General features: G+C 43.0%; 1 protein-coding gene across 1 annotated transcript; it reads left to right on the top strand.

The window, feature by feature from the left end:
• Positions 1 to 2,092: 2,092 nt before the first annotated feature.
• On the top strand, positions 2,093 to 17,253 carry cplx2a (complexin 2a). Its single transcript, XM_037472348.2, has 4 exons — positions 2,093 to 2,332; positions 3,747 to 3,832; positions 13,953 to 14,131; positions 15,508 to 17,253. Exons 2-4 carry the CDS (start codon positions 3,802 to 3,804, stop codon positions 15,697 to 15,699), a joined length of 402 nt encoding a protein of 133 aa, XP_037328245.1. The 5' UTR covers positions 2,093 to 2,332; positions 3,747 to 3,801; the 3' UTR covers positions 15,700 to 17,253.
• The last annotated feature ends 160 nt before the right edge of the window (positions 17,254 to 17,413 follow it).

Raw genomic sequence — 17,413 nt, forward strand, 5'->3', positions numbered from 1 at the left:
GGATGCTGGTGCCAGGGTGTGCAGAGTGGACACAGTCTCCTGCGTCTTGATTAATTGATTGGAGATACAGCGGTTTAAGCTCCCTCTGGTCCCCTTTGTGCTCTCCGCTCGTCTGCCTCACCGCGCGCAGAAAGTATGGCAACGACACTACGAGGAATAAAAAGGGAAGGAAACAGTTTCAGTGGCAAGAAAAGTGGCTCATTTCTGACCTAATGGCTTCTTTTGTATGGAGGACAGAAAATGACTTAAGTATAAATAAATAAATGCTTAAATAATAAAATAAATACATTGATGTATAAATATAACTTTACACCTGAACAGAACATAAAAAAATTAATTGATTTCTACACTTCTGTATTTCTACATTTAGTTTTTTATGACAAGAGAGTGAATCAAAATGACACAACTAACAAGAGATATGAAAAAACTACATTGACCAAAAACAACTACAAAGAGACCCAAATCAAGACATATCTACCAAGAGACCAAAGACACCGACAAAGAAACAGACCAAATAGAGATAGATACACAATTACCTCAAAGAAATGCAAAAAAGACTATAAATAGAGATGAACACCAATCAATCACAAGGAGACACGCGCATCTACAAAAAGACTCACACTATGTGCTGCTACAGACTCTTCTCCAGCTTGCCAAGACTTTTTTTCAAGGGACTGACATTATTTGACAGTACAGATGCCTTGTCCTCCACCAGAAAATGAAATACAAAGCTCCCAAATCTCTCAAGGAGGGGATTTCACTTGCCAAAAATGTAAATATCCTAAATATTTAAGAGCCTTGTTGTTGTCACGTTTGAATGCAGAGGATTTGAGAATGGAGGTGGTTATCAGGGAACTCACTTCACTCTAAGCCACAATTATCCACATCCAGATTTCTTTAACAATGCAAAACAGAAAATTATGGAATGAATAATAAAATGCAAGGGAACAGCATTTGTAACATCTTTTGGCTCTGTGTCATGGTCGATGAGCTTGCTGTTTCACTGATTTAGTTACTAATCTCTTTCAACTTAGTTTTCCAGCAGAAAAAGGCAGAACAAGAGGAAAAGCTCAGTTAAACCCGGTGGAGCATTTTAGCAGCTAAACAGCCAGATGTTTTCCTTCCTGGAGACCCAACGCAGCTAAAAAAACAAAACACAAGGATCTGGTCTCAACATGATGCTAATGATGCTCTGTGCTAATAGTGCAGATTGAAAGTTCTGTAGAATGTGCATCCACACAGAGAAGTCATCCTACTTTTGTCACTCAGTCCCTTCACCAGAAACTGCTCTACCACTAAGCTCACTGTAACTCCACGTCACCTCTCTGATCAGTTCTTCATCTCCTACTCTTCCGCTCTCCTATCTCCACTGTAAAAACAACCTCCTCAACCCCCACCAGTCAGGCTTCAAGGCGGGCCATTCCACAGAGACTGGAGCAGAACCCAGGTTGCCCCAGGCCGGGTCTATTCAAGGACGCTGATGGTTAAATGTCCCACATTAGACCCGCCCTTAACGCAGCAGAAATACACTTCCCTAAAAGCACATATTTTGCGCCGATATCATATTTTGCAACTGGGTGACACGAAACTTTTATCTGCAACTATTTCTTGTCTTGCAATAAATGTTGAATATTCGACTACAAATTAGTATTGATACCTTTACGGTTTTCCATTAGCACATTCTGGGATGCTTATGGAAATTGATTGGATGGACATCAAAAATGTTCCACCAGCCGCCACTGAAATGTGTTTGGAAAGTCGTGTTTTTATTGATTCGGTGCCTTTTCGTGATAGATGTCCTCTTTTTAACAATACTCGTGAACCGTGAACTAATCAGTTAAGAACTGCATGGGACATGAAGGGACATCTTTCCAAAAAGCTGATTGACTGTTGTGTTCAAAAGCATTTTGCACGGGTCTAATAACAGTCCACCTCAAAGGTACTTTTAAATGTTCAGATGTTCAGTCGTAATGGTGATAAATTAAAGAAATGAAATAAAATGGAACCCTCACTTGGGTGCTCTTGCATGTGCTCCCTCCCTCCCTCCCTCCCCCCCCCCCTCCTCTCTCTCCCTCTCTCCCTCTGCATGCTCTCATCTCGTCCTGCAGGAATAGAGCCCGTTCCTCCGCCGCTGCAGCCCTGACTCCGACACAAGCGGCATATCTGCGAACTGAGAGCCCCGCAATCCCTCCTTCAAGACGCACCACTCCGTGCTCCTCTCTCTCGTCGCCGAAGCCGAAGACAAGAGGCTCGTTATCACACTGCGACGAGGCTTTTTGTTCTTCTTCCATTTGGAGGGACAGAGACTTAAAGAAGGATCAAAACAAAAAAGGTAAACGAATGACGAACAGCCGAAGGGTGCGTGTCTTTTTTTTTACTGTACGGGACCAGCTCGCGCACGCCTGGTAAAAGATGCGGATGCCTCCATATACTCTTCGACACACGGTGCATTGGCTTCTGCGTGCGTGCGTGCGTGCGTGCGTGTGTGAGCTTTTGGGTGCAGTCATTTAAAGGGAGATCGCCCTGAACGCTACTGTAACAGTGGCAGAACGATGCGCCGCACTAGGAGCTTTGAGTGAATACTGTAAGGGTTCATGCGAGGGGGGGGGAACTGATGCTTCAGCTGCAGATGATAAGGAGGAAGAGGAGGATGAGGAGGAGGAAGGTAACCAGGAAATAATGTTAAGGACGTTGCACTGGTGCATAATCGACTTTGGGGCGAATGAGAACGATGTATTGTGCAGCAAGTTTTTCAGGAGGATGTTCCCCCCCCCCCCCCTTTAATCTGCTCTGCCGCAGGGATGCTGGCAAATGCAGCAAAACTACCCGTGAGGTTGCACGCAAAATGCTATTATACAGAAATGGCATTAGAAGTAAAAAACGTCTTGCACTCTGCAACTTCTAGATAAATATGCAGCTATATATACACTGAGTATAAAGATATTATTCATATAAATATATGTAAATATTAAAATGATCCGTCTGTCAACTTAAAAATACTTTAGACATAAAGTTTCAGCAGCAACATCACATGAAATAAAGATTGCATTTTTTTAATGTGATGTATTTATGAAACGTTATAGTCATATCAAAATGAATAAAATGCTTTTATGCTCAATATAAAGTACGACCTTGAAGGGAAGCGCAGCATCTTTTCCAAAAAGCCTTTTTTCTCCCGGTAAAGTCATGCCCTTGCAGTGATGGTCTCCAAGGCTCATGTACTGACTCAAACCAGGCTTCCACTTGCTCATCTTTGACCTCTGCAGCTGCTTGGTTTTTGAGGAGTTATTGCCACGAGGGAACCATGACAAGCCGCGTCAGCACAAATTCAGACAAGATGTAGTATTGGTTGTAAATCAAGGGCGCAGGTGCCTTTCGACGAGACTCGGGGACACGGTGCGGTACTGGAGGCTAAAGCCATCTGTGCTCAGTTTAGTCACCCTTTTTCTTCTTTAGAGTCTAAATGTAAATTCATACTCCTCGGGAGTTGAAGAGATCTAATTAAGATATTGTGATTATGGTAAAAGTAGAAGAGCATCTTTGTCCTTTGCCAAACACAGATCTCTCCGTGTGGAGGTCGTTTCTTGTCCGCATTGAGCATCACACGCATCACAAGCATCCTCCTCCCCCATCCCACCAAACACTTGTGTATCAGAAGAAAAAAAAAAATCACTGGAATGAATGTGCATGTCCCAACAGCGGTTTCCATGCAGTCACAGCTTGTGTATTCTGTCCCCTGGCTGCAGGACTGTCCCCCGATAACCTCACCACCGAAGGAAGAGAACACGGAACTGCTTCATCATGAATTTTGTAATGAAAGCCGCGATGGGAGGTGAGTGGTCGGCAAGGCTAGAGGTTGATTTAACAGCACTGCAGTGTAAAGGATTTAAAGGGTTGTTCAACAACAAAATCTGCACTACCGCATACTGGTAGTTTGTGGGGGGCCACTTGGTTGATATAATCCGCCCTGCACCAAACTCCTGACTTCAAACAACAATTGCGCACTGTCGCTCTGTCTCTCTCTCTCTCTCTCTCTCTCTCTCTCTCTCTCTCCATCCATCTTTTACAAACCTCTCAGAGCAGGGCATGACATCCTGTTGGTCAAATCCCAGACGGGTTCTGACCCGGTGTCTCCAAGATTATAGAAGCCTGTTCATGCTTTGTTGCCCTGCATTTCTACCTTTGTTGAATAAAATTCTTTGAGACCAGCGATTCCCTAAAAGCGTGACACGGATCTGTAAGGCTGCAGATGAAATCGGACAGTTGCAGCAGCAGCAGGTCTTTTCAGGCTCTTACACGCTACTGAAAATTTGCACAAAAAAAAAAAAGCACCTTCTCAGGAATGCAGCAGCCTTATTTCTTAGCTTGGTCTTTGAGCATCCTTTAGTTTACACCGTGGAATTTGCACAAGGAACGCAGAGTTCTCATCGCCAAATCCTCCCAAAATGAGAGCTATAATGGTTTCATATGACTTTACAAACCAGGCAGCCTTTGCTGTGTCTTTTATAGGCAAGAGAGATAGATGTGGGCTATTTGGAAAGAAACATTTTTAACAAGACTTCCTCGAAAGCCCTTCAAAGCCTTCAGGTATTATCCGTTATAATTATCCAGGATATTATCTGAGCTATTGTTTTCCCCTTAATTAGTCGTTACTATGGCCCTGTCATTCATCCGCCTCGTCGGCTGTGGTTTCACGGTGGAAAGGCGAGAAAGTGTCAGGGAGCGGTCGCACCACGCTGGGCTGTTGCTGTCCCGGGTAAAGAGGCGTCAGAGAGCTGCAGTTGGGACGTGGCGATGAAGCCGCTCCTCGTCGGGACAAAGGGAGTGACAAGCCTGCCTCGCTCTGCAGAGCTGCTTTGTGTCCACACTATAAATTCTTAAATCAACTGCAATGCATTAGATGCTTTTCTTTTCCTTTTTTTTTTTTACACCGCAGATGTCGGGTTCTGGGAATAGATCTGACAGTGTGGGTGTTGTGTGTGTCTGTGCTCTGCCTGTTGTACAGATGTCTTATAGATATTGTATAGGAGAGAGAGCGTTTGTTCCGCATGTTTTAGTCTTTAGATGGTTGTGTGTGAGAGAGTAAGATGAGAGAAGGAGCACGGATGCAAGAAAAGGAGCATTTTGAATATGTGTGTGTGTGTTTAATAATCAACATGTGTGGCTATCGGGGGGGGATTAGGCCTTTCTGGCGTTGGTGCCAGTCGTCTTTGGTTGTGGTCGGTGTTTACTGACGGGAACGGAGTGACCTCTTTCCAAAAATGCAGACGTTGCACTGGCAACGAACCGATAAGCAGGTAATCGATCTCCTCAGTTTTCAATCCGCTGGTCCATCAGTGCATCAATATTTGTGAAATGTGTTTTAATCGATAAAGGCTGCATTGTTGAGCGTACACCTGAGGCTTAGTCGACAAAGTCAGTGTGGTGGAAGCATCGAACCATGAAACCATCACAAGCTAAATTATTGGGATGGATTTTTCTTTGGGACAGTTAATGACTGACTTTACCTTCACACATTTCCTGTCTCGATCATTATCATCCATCAAATGAAGGCAAAACAAGAAAACAATGAATATACATGGTTCACCTACCACAGCCTTTCAAAGAGCACCTCAAAGTAGGGATTGCAATGCCGGGTTGGCCCTTCTACCTCGTTGGTCCCAATGAAATATCCCAAAAATATCTAATTAGTCATTAAATGTTCAAACAAAAATTTTTAGGAGGAGGGGCTGGGACATTAATGTGCCCTAGAGAGAATGGACCCTAATTACTCTGACCCCTGACTTGTCCTCTGTTGCTACGGGGATGTCGACATCTTGGGCTTTAAGTAAAATATTTCAACAACCTTTTGGATGGATTTCTGGGAAATAGGATGAATTATAAGGACTTTGGTGATCCCTTGATTTTTGGTCTAGTGCCATTTTCAGGGAAAAGTTGCGTTTAGCCTCAACAGCGTCGGGATGGGTGCTAATGTGCGAGTGCTGTTGTCCTAACACACTTAACTAAGATGTGTGAAAGAGAGGATGCTGCCAGTGCATTAACTAATCCTCCAAGGCATCTTTAGTTACAGATTCGTAACCGCGGTGAATCAGCCGGACTCGCACACATCTGCTTCCAGATGATCTTTGGATGCTCTTCTCTGCAGCAGCCATGTTAGCTCTTCAGTCCTGCTGCATTGAGTTTCATGTGTATGATCAGACACCTCTGTTTGGTCATGACATCAAATGGGAGTATCTTACAGGTAAATATAAGAAAGATTTGGCACTGAACACTATTTTTAGTATTTAAACATTTAGAACCATAAAGTTCAATTTAAAAGATTTTGAAGCTTTATTTGTTAATTCTCTAAATGTAGATACCTGGCTGCTCTTGTTAATACAACTTCCCTCATTCTCTATCTGGTGTATGGAAGCAGCGGCTACATATTGGGTGCTTTTTGTTGCAATGTATGCTCATGACTTCTGGATGCAATTTGGAACCTCCATTAATTTATTCGTGTTGGGATTTGGTCAGTTGTCATACAGACAACAATAAAGCATGTTGTTTGTTGTTATCTTTTACTTTTGCGACTGTTTGAGCTGAAGGCTGCAGTGTAGGAAACAGACAGGTGATCCAACACAACATACAAACTGTAGAGGAAACATGGCTTGTTGTTGCCATGTTGTTCCATCTCACTGTAATCTGCAAAAGGGTGGAAATGTGTAAGATCCATCTCGTTACATTGTGTTCACTTCTTAACATCACACCTCTCGACGTATTTTATAGTTATTTTGAATTATAAATAAAGGGTTTCTTCATTACCTGGATGCATTGAAATCTACTGAACTGGAAATGTACTCATTTTAAATGACTTAAAGAACATATTAACTGGCAAATAAGTTCATGGTTATTTGTGGTTTGATTCCTAAATGTTTTTCAGGAGGATTTCCATTTGGCCCTGTCCTTTCTACCAAACATGTTGATCACATTAAACTACAATTCCCCACCCTTTAATTTTCTCTTTCTTATTATAATTGAATATTGTTATTTTTTCTTCTTAAATTATAATTAATATTACTATTTTTAGTTTAGTCACATTGTATCTTTCCATCATTATTAATAGTTTAACTTTTTGAACAGTTAGCCACCCACTACTGAGTCACAGAGGGATCCAGATGTGTTAATGCTGATGCAACAACTCTCATAAGTAACCATGAAGTAATATTGATTTAACCTTTTGATTGAGTTTTGAAATTACGATATAATGTACTTTTCTTTACTTTACAATTGGGATTATTAGAAATGAATCCTGCAATCTTGTTATTTGGGAGCCATAAAACACACTCACACAGCTTTCGCACCCAACCATTCTAACTGTAGTTTTTTTTGTCCATTGATTTATTCCGCCTCTGCATATCTTATCTCCTAAAAGCTGGTTTGACAGAATACGGGGCGGTTGAATCATGCTGACACTAGTCCTGAGGTACGGAGCTCCATCAAACCCTGAAGGCCTCGAGCAGCAGTGAAATGTTGAGTCCATCAGCAGAGAGTCAGTGGTAGCTCATTAGTGAATAGTGAGGCTTAATTACGCAATCAAGAGACAATTTTGCGAACTTTCTCATTAAAGATATTAAGATAAATATGTGGTTTGAGAATCTGCAACAGAATCAAAGAGTTTCTCGCAAACAGCTACTGTACTGTACTTGCTTTGGTATCCTCCTTATTATCAGATTGTTCTCCACACATACCAGTAAGTTTGATATTAGGAAAATGTGTCAAGAAGACTGTCCTTTTTTCATGTTGGAATGCATCCCGTATGGATAATATTGCATGTTGGATTAATTTACAGCATCAAAGAGGGCGCTATTGCTATTGCAATGTGGGGGGCAATGGAGTTCAAAGGAATTATAATTTAAATTTCAAGTGTTTTTATCGATAACGGTTTCATTGGAGTGGCATCAATGCTACCAGTTGTTTTTGTCGAGGCATTGAATAATGCAACGCTGGTTAAAAGATATTCAAGCGGATCCTTTGATTGAGTGTTAAAGCCCCTTCAGGCCAATTTGTGTTTTTGGCTGCATCAGTAAATTTGACTTAACTTGAATGAGGAGGGACGTTCTTATTCTGCACTGCTAAATGAAGATGCAGAGTCTAATGGGAGCATTGACTCACTCATTGGTACAATGTGTGCGCTCTCTGGATAAGACACTTGGCTTGTCAGTAGTGTGGATACTTAAAATAGCTCATGGCAGTGAGTATCATTATCCTGATTGAAGCTTTTAGGCAATTGCCAGTGCTTTTTCTTTTTTTTTCCTTTTGCAAGACCATGCAAAAATGAAGTGTTTTTGAAAAGCTCGTCACTGCTGCAACTTGCAGAAAAGACAAATGAACTAGAGTGAACCCCACTATCTTCAATGTTTAGAATTAGATCACATGAAGAATTAGCCAATGAGCTAACGCTACTTTGTCATTACATTGAAAGGCAGCTGACTCCCATGTCACGTTCTAACAATATCAATTCATTATCTAACTTAAATTCACATAAAATTGATCATACGTTGGCATGTAGGCTTAACAAAGTGTCAGCAGGTACCTCGTTTCACACTAAAAGGTGATGCTTTCAGTGGTTAAGTGTGATTTGAGGTGAAATGAAAATAGAAGACACCTTGAGATGTTCTTTCCTCAGCCCGTAATCGTATTTAGCAGCACTCTAATATTATTGGCTGAGAGGATCAGGTCTTCACCGCTGACACAGACACACTCCCCCCCATCTTCTTCTTGGGCGCCACTCAGGCAAATCAGATTTACTTTATGAAATTGACCTTGGGCTCCTCCTACATTGTCTTGAAAGTCTTAAATTGCGTGAGAGAAATCAATGTAAATATATATAAAAATAATCTCAACCTTTTAGTGTGGAAACTGCTAACCCGTTGGTCAATTTTGTTATAATGTATTATTTTCTAAGCCTCACTACCTGGAGCTCAATTTTTGTATTTCAGGCTATTTTGGTATATTGTTTACCATATATTATTAATATACAGAAGATGATGCCAGTTGCATGAAGAGCAGTAGCGTTCGATTCAAATGGTTTTAGATCCCTCGTCAAATGAAGTTACTTTCCTAATTATATGAAAACACAAATATAATAAAATGCTGAAAAATGGAATGTTGTTGCAAATTTAATAAATTTAATTCATAGTGGTGAGTATCACGTAAAAGAGTAATCTCTGGTCCAGAGGGTGAGCCTGTCTTTGTCTCTGTCTTACGTCCCGGTGTCTTACGTCCCGGTGTCTTACGTCCCGGTGTCTTACGTCCCGGTGTCTTACACGTCACTTTGTCTGGCCTGACACGCATCTCAAAGCCGCTCCACCCCAGGAAGTTCAAACAGACTCAAACGTAACTGCGACCAATTAGAAAGCGCGACAACAATCAGCAAATCTCACTTCGGCTTTTTCCACCAGTTTTGCGCTCTGCACTCACGTTTTTTTCTCTCCCTCCTGTTCAATGAGCTGCAGTGAGACAAATCTGTTCCTGAAGGCCAAACCTAGATCTCTACACTCATCTGCCTTCCCACCACACTTTGGATTAAGAGAGGGGATTTGCCTAAAGAACTCGCAGTGGTAACGGAGCAGATAAGCACCGTTTATCTGACCAAAAAGTTCAAGCACTGGGAGAGTTAGCTAAGGTTAGTCTTATTTCCTCCTCTCCCTCCGAGACTGTGGATTTAACAAAGATTTAGCTAAGCACATTCAGAAGGAAAGGATTACAGCGATGACACCTTTTTAAAGCAAAGCAATGTCCGAGCATGCAGAGGAGAATCTTGGGATAACTTCACCTCGGCTGGTTGAAAGTAAAAATGTCTCACAAGGTCAAAGATCAGCTATTTTTTATATGTCTGAGATGACCTGAATGTTTAAACAGACATTATCATGCTGTACGAGATGAGCGGTGTTGAAGTCCCCAGTCAACGTGGCATTTTATTCAGTCTACGAGGCTTTTGATTGGCGTGTTAGAAAATGGCTCTGCAAAGCGCCTCTTTGTCTCTGCTGATGTTGACTCATCTGATATAATGCGGACTGTAATAAAAAGGAGGCCAAAGGCCAACCTGGCAGGCTTTTACTAGCTCACACATTGAATGTCATTCCGAGAACTACTACGGCCCTACGGAGTGCGCAGGGAGGAAGTGCGGTCACACTTTGATCAAAAAACATGGCTCCACACAGCTCACGTGATGCCTGGGAGCTTAATGAACAAAGACAATCCGGATGGTCTAATAAGATTTTGTGAAACCAGACCAAATCTGTTTGGGTTTGGCAGTTAGATGAGGTGCTGGAGGGCTCTTATTCCGGGCCGTGCACGGGATGCACGGGATGTTTTGACAATGAGGCTTTAGCTGGTAGTGAGTCACCGCTCCACTTACAGGCTTCGATGGCAGGCTTGGTAGATATTCAGGTGTGAGAAATAGGGATTGCGCCGATCATTTAAATAAGAAGCCGCGAGCCATCGCTCTGTCGGGCTGGACTTCAACGTGGCTCTTTTGTCTTTGTAAGACAAAATTCAAATATGCGCATTTAATACGAATCCATCAATGGACGCCAATTTGTCGGCTGCAAACGCAGATCCCTAATTGGTCTCTTTTTAATCCCCGTCGTGGCGTTTGCTTACATCAGACAGGTATGAAACGTTTCCCAGCAAACCAATTAAGATAATAAAATACTGTATACCATGGGTGTGCATGGCGAGTGGCGATTAAAGTTCAGGGCAACACTTGAGCAGGGAAACGTGCCACTACTGTACATGGTGATGCCCGCACATACACATACACACACTTTAATCTGCACATTCAAACACACATGAGGGGCGATTTGCTCAACCACTCATGCATGGGAGCCTAAAAAGGGAACGAAGCAATTATTTATATCCACACCCACACGGAGGGACACTCACTGCGGTCTGCAGCTCTCTTTCTTAACCTTCTTTCTCTCACGCAAACGCATGCACAAAACCCGTAAGAGAACAAAGATGGCGAACCACGAGCAGGTATTGCTTTGTCAGCGTTTTTTGTGCCGCTCATCAAATGCTGATGCAGCGATATGTTCTTTTACTGAGGATCGCTCTCTGAATGTCAGTCTCATCTGTCTCTTTCACTCCAAGCGGAGCGGCTCATTAAACGTGACTCGTCTGTCGCTTCGTGCGTTTTCTGTTCTAGTTCCGTCCTTGGTGCCGAGTCTCTGATGGGGACCATCTTTTTTTTTTTTGTTGGTCTTCTCAGACCAATGCGTCACAAACTATGGTTGTGCAATATTAAACAATGGAGGAAGTGTCAATGTTAAAGCTGCTTACCAGGTGCATATGGTGAAACGTTTCTATCACAACCTACGATTGTGCTCCTTTAAGTTTGACTGAAATATCTCTTGATGGTGCATTAATTAAATAATACGGTCAGTCTTTTGTTCATGTAAATGCCCAAACCAAATCTCATCATTTCAAACCATACATACATCCATAATTGGTCTCAACCTAATTTTCTAAAGCTCAGTGCGTTTCCATTTCAGGAGCATTTCGCCACATCAGGAGTTGGTTGATCGACCGGAACACCTGGTGGCGCTAACTCTGCAGTCGAGTGCCCTTTGAGGTTGATCGGCATCCAACAGGAGAATTAGTGCCACCGAGTGTTGATGCGTTGACGAACCGCTGCAGAGCAAAAGGCTCCATTGAGACGACGTAATCACCCGAACGCAGACACAGAGTGAAATAGATGTTTTATTTGCTCATGTGTGGATTAAACAGATGTGATCAGCTCGTCCCTCCCAAATGACTATTTGCACTTGATAATTCAAGTAGACTGAACTGTTGCTTATTTTACTTTTACTATACAGTGCTGATAGTCATAGCTAAAAAGGACCTCTAAAGTAAAAGATTGTGTCTTTTTAGGGCCTTCTTTTTCTCCTTCTTCCCCTCTTTCCTTCGCACTTTCCCCCCCCCCCCTCGCATTCTGCTGGCGTTTTTTTGTTTTGTTATGCTGATGAGTGTAAAATGGGAACGACACCGGAGGCAGCGGCAGACTGAAAGAGTACTCGGTCTCTTTCTTTTCCCGGGTCGTGTGCTTTCTCTCCTCAGATGCCCCTTGTCTGCCTGACAACCTTTCCCTCCTCTTCCTCGTGACTTAACTCTCCCATTCAGTCTTCGTCGCTCTTTTCCTTCCCTCCTTCTCCGTCTATTCATCCGTCACACTCTCTCCTTCTCTGGTTCCACAGAAACTGCTGGGTAATCCCACTAACTGGAACAGCTCAGCTCACATAGGACCCAATAGCTTCTGACAGATTCTCCCCCCTCTCCTCATGCTCCGCTTGTCTTTTTTTCTAAATATGTCTTGTTTTGTCACAAAATTCTGCCGCACACTGACTCCCCATCTCCCGTTTGCTAATATCTTCCCCGGCTTTTCATCCCTCCTCCCCTTCACTACTTATCTGCTCCTGTTTTTAGCCAAAGTCCTTCACACTTTTGGCTCTTCCTCGTCCTGTTTCCTGTTTTTTGACAGCTTATTCAGCATTTCTGTGGTATCCCAGGGCATTATGTGGAGGTCCTACAGCCACGGTAAGAAGGCCTGCGTAGGACATATACCACAGCCTGTGCCTTGAAGATTAAAAGGAAAATCCATAATGTGTGCGTTGCTTGACCTGCAGGTATCAAACCATCAGGGCGTTAAAGCTACCACAGTGGACACCAAGGCTCGGGATGGTTGATGAGGAGGGGGGGGGGGGGGGGGGGGGACCCAGCCTCGCTGGAGGAAGTTGGGCATATTGCAAAAAACACCAGAGAATGACACATGAAATATGCAGGAACATACCACCCTCACTGGGAAGAAGCTCAGCTGAGGACTCTAACACCAAAGGACTCAGTGAGCTTCCCACATACACATACTGTCTCTACATCCACCACATGGAGAGACAGAAAAATAAACTTTATACCATGGCAATAGGTTCAAAGTTGTAACTGAAGATTTAGTATCAATGTAGCAGATAATCATGGTGAAACTCTGTAACGAGTGCTTTGATCATGGTGTTAAAATACGATCCATAATGTCGCAACCATCCAAGATGGACCGACACCGAGCTACGGCATCGTCAAACCAGGGTTTATTCTCATGAAGAAGTTACAAGTTGGTGTTTTCGTAAAATCGCAAAGTCAATCAGCGACGTCTCTAAATTAAGTGGAGCTTGCCGTTTGGGCTTCACAATTTATTTGATCCAAATTGTAATCTGGATCGAATTGTTAACAGCAGGATGTGAGACCATAAGAAATTCAAAATGAAATATTGGAGATGGAACTAAATCTGCAGGAATGTCCTGGTGTTAAACATCACATTCTGCAGGCTTTAAAACCTTTTGTATGTATGTATGTAGTGAATGAAAACAATATTTTTAACATTGTTCATCCCTGCTTACTGTTACCATGGAAATGTTTACCTCACACACACATGAACATAGCAAAGGTATCTGCTTTGGGATTCAAATTGAGTAGCCACCATTCACAAAGGTTTGAGGGAGGATTAGTTCCTTCACCCTCAAAATAATTCCATACACGGCCTTTGCCCCATTTTTTTCATTCTTTAATTCAAATGCTTTACGTTGGCCGTTCATCTCGTGATTGGTTGGCTCACTTCCACGCTAAAAACTCTTTTCTGAACGTAAATAGATCCAATAAATGGAAGATATCCTCCCAGAACCAGTCCTACAAATAATGGGCGCTCAGTGTTGAGCTGGCATGTTACGAGATTCCGTAAGCAACACATCTGGAAACCAATATTCTAAACAACATATGACCAGTGCAGCAGCTCTCCTAAGGTTCACCTGAAGTTTGGACATTTCTGCAGGTCCCAAAGGTCCATGTTTTTGACCTTTCCTCTGTATCACACAGATCCTGGTTGACCCCGTGTCTCACGCTTGCATGTTCCTCTCTCTCCTTCTCAGGAGGTCCTCCCGATGTGGGCAAGATGCTGGGCGGGGAGGAGAAGGAGGAGGACCCCGACGCAGCCAAGAAAGAGGAGGAGCGACAGGAGGCGCTCAGGCAGCAGGAGGAGGAGAGGAAGGCCAAATATTCCAAGATGGAGGCTGAGAGGGAAAGCATGAGGCAAGGGATCAGAGACAAGGTACAATGACAGGATGCTGTATAATTGCTGAAACACTACCAGCGTTGCCTTAACGCAACACAAAGAACCAATCAGCAAAACAACCACTGATACGAAGAAAAACATTTTTGTTAACAGAAATGTGAACACTGATCTGTAAAAGTGTGTCAAGAAGCTTTGATGACTAGACGCCATCCTGTCCTTTTATGTTCAAGTCGCTTCTAAGGGCTTCTAATCTTTGCTGTGTGACAGCAGGTTTTTAACCACAGACCTGTGTTTGAAATCGACTGGCATCGGACTATTTTTGTTTGCTTTCATGTCATTTTAAAATAGATCAATGCGTGCAGACGTGACTGAAGTAGGAGTAGGAGGAGACGTGATAAACTCATATAAATTAGAATGGAAAGAGAGGATTGCTTTAGAAATGCAAACCACCAATAATTCTTGTTCAGGAAACCGTACCAATTATTCTGCCACAACATTGTGTTGAATGGAAGATCTCATTGTGTCCCGTTTCTGATTGTCATCTTTTCTGCATTTCCTTTCGAAAACACAACGTTCCTTAATGACTTTTTCTATTTCAAAATTCGATTCGTCTACAATCGCACTAGTTTTCCCCCCCACGCTACAAACGTGAAGCTGTGGGGCCGCAGTGTAACCTCCTCACTGCAGAGGCAGTGCTAAAGGCAGGGGCGGCCTGTGGGTGGGGCACACTGAGGGGAATACCGTGCATCAGCGGGTGAAAGCCACCACTCCTTGTCTGGCTCCTCGCCGCCTCCGTGGCGCCCCGAGGTGAGCCAAGAGCAAAGGAACGACTCCCAAAGTGCTTCCTCCACAGCCTGGTTCCCCTCCGCCTCACATAATGCGAGAAATGTCCATATTAGAGAGGTTTTATCCAGATGTTGGGAAATAGAAGGACACTATTAACAGCTCTTAATTCCATTTTACCGACTCATATCCCGAAATGAATGGTTATCGCGACTGACAAAAAAAACCCTGTTTCCAAGCAAATCACATCACTCGGAGACCATCATTCAATTTAATACAACCTATTTATTGAATGTAGCGTTACGTGGACAATGTGCAGCATTTTGCAACCTTAACACACACACACACACCAATCCGTATCACATCCCATGCTCACAATGCTCTTCAATCGGACATGTTGGCTTCAGCAGAAATTGGTGTCAAGCTTTTCAGGGTCGGGGGGGGGTTAGTCCATTCTTTTAATAAAAGATGTTTTTTGGCCATTTGAACTCCACGACAACCATAGGATCTCAGGAGTAGCGCTGGGACGCACAGCAATTGTTGCTAGAAACAACAACAAAAAAAATCTCCTTTTCCGTTGCACACTTCTCTCGTCTAACCACTTAAATATTTCTGTGTTGGATCAACAGTATGGCTTGAAAAAGCGCGAAGAGGCCGAGGCCGAGGCAGCGGCCGCCGCAGAGGAGTCCGCGGAGGGCAGCTTGACCCGACCCAAGAAAGCCGTGCCGGCCGGCTGCGGCGACGAGGAGGAGGAGGAGAGCATCATGGACACAGTGATGAAGTACCTGCCGGGCCCGCTGCAGGACATGCTGAAGAAGTAGGCTAGCTGGGTTAGCTAACGGCTGACGTCACCTGGCTTAGTCCATAGGCCACATTCACAAAGCTGCTTCAGATCCGGTTGAGTTGCACCCATGTGACAGATGTGAACGTTGCTTTGTAAGTAAGGTTCATGGTGGGGAAATGAATCCCATGTGAAGCAGCAGTGTGAGTGGCAGCCGTTAGACTAAAGCTGGCCAGGTGAACGTCGGCCATGTTCCACCAACGAAGCTAACGCCAAGCAGAGGGGCTGAAAACACAACGTAGGGTCGCTTAGCCTTCCACCCGGAGACGTTTTAAACTCCTTTTTTTCTCCTCTGCGGAGCTCTCTATCAGCACTGAAAAATAATCCCGTCGTCCACCGTGCTGTTCACTCAATTTGTACATAAATTAATACATAACAAGCCTGAAGGTGGACAAACAATCATTAAATATTATATAAAATTATTATATTGTGTGTCTGTCTCAACAAAAAAAAGGTGTGATAACTTGATAAGCCATATTTTAAAAAGGAAATTTAAAGACTACTTGTTGTGTGCTCCTAAAGCAGCTGTTTTGTGTTGGACCATGTCTGTTTGCACACAGTGTTACACGTCCTCTGTCAGATATAACGTCCATCTCTCTTACACACTAGTGTGATAACATTCATGAAGTGTGGTCTTTAATGTCCGTATCCCCCTTGTTGAGTGCGTCTCCTTCTTACGTCTTGCATGCCATTTGTCTGGACACGTTTGGTGTGTGAATATCTACAAACTCTTCCCCACCCCCCCCCCCACCCACCCCTTTTATCCTCTTCTTTATCATGCAAAAAATATTAAGGCAATAACTCCTAAGTTTAAATGTGTGTATTCACTTCCATGCAGATATAATTGTTAATATTAGTAATGACGAAAACTATATGTAGGCATTCAGGAAATTTCATTTACAGGTTTGCAGGGTTTTCTTTTATGTTGTCTTGTTGTTTTTCCAATAAAGAATGACCGTGCAGCCGTTCAAACAACAGCCAAAACCTTAAGCTTTCAGCCATAAAACCAGATACAACTATATATATATATATATATATATATATATATATATAGTCATACACTATTACTATCAGGATCAATAAAAAGGAGAGTATACTGAATGAATATGTATGAATAAAGAGGAAACATGAGTTTTATAATAAGCAGTATAAACTTGAAGGTAGAGACCACCCTCCCTCTATACACACACACACACACACACACACACACACACACACACACACACACACACACACACACACACACACACACACACACACACACACACACACACACACACACACACACACACACACACACACACACACACACACACACACACACACACACACACACACACACACACACACACACAGAGTTTGGCTACTGGTTCAGTTACACAGAAAATCCAGTCACAAAGTGATGCTTGACTCCTCGTCTTTTTGTTGGTTCGGATGCGAGAATGAGCCGCTGAGCGCGGCACAGGATGCCATTGAGCAATAAAGGATTATCATGTATGTTTCTGCCTGAGATTCAATAAAAACTTAAAACCTAGTTCACAGACATTAAAACAGTGTCATCTTCTGTTCTCCGGGGCGCGACGTGGACTTTTTAATTGAAGTAGAGACCCTGATCCTGATCAACAGCCAGTTGATTACCAGTATTTACAATATATACAACTAGTTATAGTAGTATATTAGTCTTGAGAAAAACA

This window comes from Pungitius pungitius, chromosome 9 (genome assembly GCF_949316345.1).
Source record: "Pungitius pungitius chromosome 9, fPunPun2.1, whole genome shotgun sequence".
Taxonomy (NCBI): domain Eukaryota; kingdom Metazoa; phylum Chordata; class Actinopteri; order Perciformes; family Gasterosteidae; genus Pungitius; species Pungitius pungitius.

Bases quoted from the DNA above. Each gene is read 5' to 3' on its own strand.
- cplx2a (XM_037472348.2), top strand. From the start codon at position 3,802: ATGAATTTTGTAATGAAAGCCGCGATGGGAG. The intron at 3,833-13,952 runs GTGAGTGGTCGG...TCTCCTTCTCAG, and splicing joins AATGAAAGCCGCGATGGGAG to GAGGTCCTCCCGATGTGGGC. The intron at 14,132-15,507 runs GTACAATGACAG...TTGGATCAACAG, and splicing joins GGCAAGGGATCAGAGACAAG to TATGGCTTGAAAAAGCGCGA.